We start from the raw sequence: 6,708 nt of genomic DNA, 5'->3' as shown, positions 1-6,708 counted from the left end.
CTACCTGCCAAGGAATCTTTCCAGGGCCCCCTTTATGTCTCTGTTCCTGAGGCTGTAGATAAAGGGGTTCAGCATGGGTGTGACCACGGTGTACATCACTGAGGCTGTTGCACTTGACTGTGAGCTGTGTGTACTGGCAGAGCTGAGGTACACGCCTAGGCTCGTACCGTAAAATAAGGAGAGAACGGAGAGGTGAGATGCACAGGTGGAAAAGGCTTTGTACTTCCCCTGAGCTGATGAGATTGCACGTATGGAGGACACTATCTTAGAGTAAGAGTAAAGGATCCCAGCCAAGGGACCTCCAGCCAGCAGCCCAACTGAGAAATACATCACCAGGTCATTAAGAAATGTATCAGAACAGGCGAGTTGGACCACCTGTTTCAGTTCACAGAAAAAGTGGGGGATTTCCAAGTCTGAGCAGAAGGGAAGATCTAATACCATCAAGCTTTCTATCAGGGAATTCAGGACACTCATGATCCAGGACACAAGAACCAGCAGTCCACAGAGCCGAGGGTTCATGATGACCATGTAGTGCAGGGGGTGACAGATGGCCACATACCGGTCATAGGCCATGACAGTAAGGATGAATTCATCCAACACTGCAAAATGTATATAAAAATACATCTGGGTGATGCAGCCTGCATAGGTGATGGCTTTGCTCTGTGTCTGGATGTTCACCAGCATCTTCGGGACGGTGGTGGAGGTGAAGCAGATGTCAGCCAAGGACAGGTTGCAGAGGAAGAAGTACATGGGCGTGTGGAGGCGGGAGTCTGAGCTGACGGCCAGGATGATGAGCAGGTTTCCCAGCACAGTGACCAGGTACATTGAGAGGAACATCCCAAAAAGGAGGGGCTGCAGTTCTGGTTCCTCTGAGAGTCCCAGGAGAAGAAATCCTGAAATTTGTGTACCATTGCCTGGTTCCATGTGGTACAAGTGACTACTAAAAAAATAGAAAAAGATGAATAACTAATTTTCACATTAGCAAGCCTTAGTAACTGAGAATAAATGTTACATTTATATTTTAGAATATGAAAAATAATTTCCATTTTGATGTAATATCTGGTTCCCATTAAGGCATGTCTAGTGCCATGTCCCATTAGAATTTCCTTTTCTACCATTAACCCATTCTTCAAACACAATGCATATTCCTGTTTTTTAAGAATATCGTTCATGCATTTGAGGAATATACTTGTATCTTGACTAGACCACGTCCAGGCACTGTTCAGAGTATGGAATGATGAAAAACAGAAGCCTGTAGAAACTAATGATGGACAAAGAACATAATCATATAAACATAATAATATAACATATCCAATGGTGCACATGTTATATAGAAAAGTAAATCACATTAAATGGAGAGAGTATAGAGGGTGTTCTTTATTTCTCTCAATTTTTTATTGTAATTTTCCTATTACCATTTAACCCCCCGACATCTCCCTCCCCTCCACTATCACCACACAGTTGTCCATGTCCATGAGTCATTTTTCCTTTTTGCTCAACCCCTCCGCCCCCATCCTCCCCCTCAACAGCTGTCATCCTCCTCTTTCCTTATCCATCTGTCCCTGTTTTGCTTGTTAGATCAGTTTGTTCAATAGCTTCCACATATAAGTGAAACCATGTGGTATTTTTCTTTCTTAGATGTACTTATTTCACTTAGCATAAAGTTTCTCCAAGTCTATCCATGCTGAGGGTGTTCTTTTTTTATAGAGTTTAGCCATGACTTGTCAACAGGCAACACTTTAACAGACACCTTAAAGAAGACGAAGGGAAAAGCCAAGGAGAATGAAGTGTTTGCCACGCAGAAGGAACAGCCAGTGCAAACGCCCAGAAAAAAAACGGTTGTTTTAGAAAATCAAGGCTCACAGCGAGCCAATGTGTCAAGGGGAATAAGAGGTGGTATCAGAAATAATAAGAAACAAGGTGGCCTGCCTGGCTGTTGAACTTCAAGTCACACAGGGTCCCTTGTACACACTCAATGATACTTGCACTTTATTAAGGTGGTTGCAAAAGCATCCATGAGTTGAAAAGGATCTCCTCCTTAGTCCCTTCTCTTGATGGGGCCCTGACCTCTGTATTATAAGTCACCTTGGAACACATGAGTCCCGGTGCCCCTGCTCTGAGCACTGCTCTCTGGGTATGAGGCAAGAGCGCATGTGCTCGCGTGCGCACATACACACACCCACACACCCACCCCATGGCCTCCTCATCTGTGTTGTCTCCCTGTATGTCTCACTCACTTTTTAGGCTATGAGTAGATACAACTCAAATCAAGTTCCTTTTCCAAAAAGAATTTAGACATAGTACCTCGAGATTCCTATGGTAAGCCTCCCATGGACAAATAAGCTTGGGGTTCCCTGTTGGAATGCCCATGCATTTTATGCCCTGTACTTACAGAAACATAAATGCAGAGGGAGAGAGGAATAAAGTGGACATGATAAGAAAAAAGATATATGGATAGCAAGCTCAGGTGGTCCCTGAGAGAAGATGAGGAAGAAAAGTCTTTGGATTCTGGCACCTTTCCAACCTAATTACACACCCTTGAAGTCAAGAAAAAATAAGGAGAAAAGATACATCTGTCCAAAACACAAAAGTAGTTATCAACATACTGCATGGAAACACCTTATTGACTATCCCAAGAGAAAACTGACCAAAATAAACCAGTACTTTACAAAAGGAAAATTTTTTAAAGATTTTATTTATTTATTTTTAGAGAGAGGGAGAGAAACGTCAGTGTGTGGTTGCCTCTCACAAGCCGTCTACTGGGGACCTAGCCCACAACCAAAGCATGTGCCCTGACTGGGAATGGAACCAGTGACCCTTTGGTTCATAGGCTGGCATTCAATCCATTAAACCACACCAGCTAGGTCTGTAAAAGGAAATATTTTTAATATCAACGAGTGGAAGACTGGTTTTCCTGTGCTTATTCTATAGTTAATTGACCAGTCATTTTTTATAAGGTTAAATGCAGATGAGACAAATCCCTTCCTCACTTTCCTCATGTGGTTTCTTTGTTTTTCTTGGACTTTGGGTTTTCATCTCATTTTTGACAAACCAATAGGCACTGGTTTTCACCCAATGGGCAAAAGCCTCCCCAGGATGTGATCAATAAAGCCTGCATATGCCATGATAATTCGTCCCTTTACACGGAGTAAATGTCTTCATGTGATTTAAGGCCAAATACATTGTCACGCAAACATTGTTCACTTTCCCCATACTCTGCTTTCCCCATCACAATGCCAGAGCTGAACAAGCAGGGCTTCACCTCTTTTGTTCACCTTTACATTTTCACAAATGTGTGTATATATGTGCACTTACATAGGAACACATATAAGTAAATGTGAAGTTATGAAATGAAAGGAATGGCAGGAAGAATAAAACATGGTTAAACAGAGTGATTTCAAAGCAACTGTGTTAAAGAAAATTGAGTGGAGCATCAACAACTGATGAAAACAAGATATAACTACCAATATGCATTACTAGTTAAACTGGCAAAGGCATAGACACAGAAGGCACTGTATAATGTTCCTAGACATTATGGCAAAGAGCAGAGGCTCAGTTTTATTCATTAAATGAATCAAGAATTAGACTTCTGTATATAAGTACATTTAGCACGTGGTAAGGTTGCTTTTCAATATACTCGGAAAGATTGGATTGTTGAATAAAAGTGGAAAAATAAATATCCACCTGGAAGAAAATGAAGTTGATCCCCTACCTCAGTCGTGTTACATAAAATCTGAGGGCTTGCCTAGTGACTGGAAGAGTAACCAGTCCTTTTCAGGTGAACAGATAGAAAACTACACATTAATATTGATGGGTGGGCCAAACCACCCTAATTCAGTCAAGAGACTCAGAAGTAATAAGACAATCATATTTAACTAACTAAAATGCAAAACATTTTTATGGCCTAACATCCACCAAAGCCAATTGAGAAATAACAATTTTTCTTTATTTTTTATTTATATTTTCTTAATTTTTATTAAATTAATTGGGATGACTTTGTTTAATAAAATTATGTAGATTTCAGGTGTACAGCTCTATAATACGTCACCTGTACATTGCGCTGTGTGTTCAGCGCCCAAGTCAAGTCTCCTTCCATCACCATTTATCTCCCTTTTACCCTCTTTTACGTCCCTCCACTGTAATAATTTTTGAAAATGATTTAAAAGGCTGACAATGAAAGAATAATAAGCACAGGATAATATTCTAATTAAAAAGACCATCAAAATGAAACTTTGATCAAAATCAGAAAAAGTTCAGTAAAACATCAAAAAAACTCTTTCATACCTGTCAGCCTGGAAAACAATCTTAGACAGGTGTCACATTGACTGGGGTTGAAATTTTAAACAGGTAGCAATTCGGTGCTCTATATTTTTTTTCTGGCAGAACTATAAAGAGTTACAACATTGGGAAAACAAATCTGAAGGCACCTATAAATACTACAAGTACTATGTTCTCTAACTCAAGTTCCTCAGCCTCTGCAGCCTCGACATCCTGGGCCAGGTCTTTGTCTGCGGTGGGTCTCTCCTGGGCACTGCAGGATGTTTAGAGCTACCTGGACTTCACTGACACCTTCCTTGTGACAGCCACAATGCCTCCTAAGACTGCTCAGTGTCCCCTAGGGGAACAGTATTGCCTCTGGTGGAGAACCAGAGTTTTAATGTAACAATCTCAAAGTATTTTCATATATCGTTCTAATAGCAATGTATTGAGAAAGTATACATTAGATTTCAACTGTGAATAGCACAGCAACACCACAGAATGTTATGTAGCTTATGGAAGGTAAAGGTAATCTTTAGTCAAATCTTTATAAAGATTGCCTTCCAGAGGATGGTAGAAGATGATGACAATTTTGAAAACAGAGCTAATCACAAAAGGCCAAAGGAACAATAAAGAACAACAGAGATGTGAACAAACTGGAAGTACGTACGTAGGGTGATTTATTAGCACTAAGTATACAGAAGAACATTCACTTTCATTTTTTTGTTTATACCAAGGATTCACAAGGGAAGAATATAAAAGTAACAGCTGTATTTTTCTTCAGTAAGAAAAGTAAAAAATAGAAAAACAATGGAGAGAATACAATGTGACTGAGTGATAGATTTGAGCCGACACTCTTAATAAATACAATTCCCCACATATGCATACATAAAGGTACGCAAGGACAAACAACAAAGTTAGAGAAAAACCCCTCTAATTCCTTGTTCAGAAGAATGCAATTAAGAACAGGAATGAAATCATTCTGACCCCATTATGCAAATGTCAGGCTTTGCAGACAACTTACAATAAAGGAAACAAATGAATAACCCACAAACATATTCAGGCACAGGTAATGAAGTACTGGCAAAGTTAAGCTATTTGGTGCACCTTCTTTTACTTATCAAATAAATTCTTCCACGTGTGACTCAAATACCCAGAGCAAAAAAGATACTGCGAAATGTATGTCTCGTGACTACACTTGCAAGGTAATATTTGCAAGAAGTATGTTGGATACGGATCTGTCTCATCGATATGGAAACAGTGTTGAATATACCCCCTGACAGAAATAGAGAAGACCTGCCCTCACTTTGCTGGACTCCTCTCCATGCCGAGTACTCTATTCAGTTGCAAAACTCCCTACTCCCTTTAGCTGCAAAACTCCTTGTACATGTCTGCTTTTCCTTGAGATTCTTCCTGCCTCCCATTGCCACCTCTAATTGGGTTTCCATCAATTAGTTGTCAGCAATGACCTCTGTGTTGCTGAGTTTAATCTCTATTTCTCTTTTTAGGAATACTACGCAGCAGAAAGAAGAACTCCAACCCTTCTCTACAGCAGGGATGGAACAGAGGGCATTATGCTAAGTGAAATAAGCCACATGGTGAAAGACAAATACCATATGGTCTCACCTAAGGGAAAGTAATCAACAAAACAAATAAAAGAGCAAATAGAATCAGGGACTTGGAAATACAGAACAAACTGACAGTGACCAGAGGGGAGGGGGAAAGAAGGTGAAGGGGCAAGCCAAGGAACACAAAGAGAGGACTCACGGAGGCTTGACTGTGGGGGTTGGGATGGACGGTACAGGGGAGAGCAATGGGGAAAAAGGCGGGACAACCGTTACAGAACAACAATAATTTTTTAAAAAAGAAAAAAAAAATCATGAATTAGTTAATCAGGCTACGAAACAACCATAGGACGATGGTTTTCATGAGAACTCAGGTAAACGTGCTTGGCTTTGGCTCTCCCTGACCCTTTCCTGGAGCACCTACTGCACCCTTGGCCTCACCTGACTGGGAACTCTGAGAGGACGTATTCCCAGGGAATAAAGTCCAGCCTCCTGGATGGATGATGATGGGGACTGAAGCTCTCTCCTCAGACAACACAGCGGGAAGGAGACAAGCATTGGTCGCCTAGACAAACGTACGGTTTGAAAACAAGCCGGTCCCATCCAGCCTAAGGTCACACACGCTGAGAGACTGGAGATGAGGAGCTATTTGCAGCTCCCTTTGTCTGCTCATTAGGTGCATTTCCATCTTGTTATTCCAACATCTAATTACAAGATTTCCCTGTGGGTCTAGACAGACGGAAAAGTTCTCCTGGAGATTCTGTGTTCCCAAAAGGCCAGCTAGATGTTCAGTGAATCCAGTTTTTACTAGTTCCTCCTCATAAACCTGTTGGCCTCCAGAAGACAACCTACCAGCACTTTATCCTAACTCTGATTTAAAGTTTTT

General features: G+C 41.0%; 1 protein-coding gene across 1 annotated transcript; it reads right to left on the bottom strand.

Annotated features, from left to right (window-relative positions):
• LOC129061586 (olfactory receptor 7A10-like) lies at window positions 1–6,378 on the bottom strand. The gene is made up of 2 exons (XM_054562293.1): window positions 6,269–6,378; window positions 1–940 (listed from the first exon to the last, which is right to left on the bottom strand). The coding sequence occupies exon 2, from the start codon at window positions 922–924 to the stop codon at window positions 1–3; it is 924 nt and encodes a 307-aa protein (XP_054418268.1). The 5' UTR covers window positions 925–940; window positions 6,269–6,378.
• Window positions 6,379–6,708: the final 330 nt, after the last annotated feature.

The sequence above is a fragment of the Pteronotus mesoamericanus genome, unplaced genomic scaffold (assembly GCF_021234165.1).
Source record: "Pteronotus mesoamericanus isolate MK-2021 breed Mesoamerican mustached bat unplaced genomic scaffold, CSHL_Meso_final scaffold_636, whole genome shotgun sequence".
In the NCBI taxonomy this organism is placed as follows: Eukaryota; Metazoa; Chordata; class Mammalia; order Chiroptera; family Mormoopidae; genus Pteronotus; species Pteronotus mesoamericanus.
The sequence above is the reverse complement of the archived record's forward strand: the minus strand, read 5'-3'. Positions and strand labels throughout refer to the sequence as shown.

Excerpts from the sequence above, each read along its gene's own strand:
- LOC129061586 (XM_054562293.1), bottom strand. The coding sequence starts at position 924 with ATGGAACCAGGCAATGGTACACAAATTTCAGGATTTCTTCTCCTGGGA.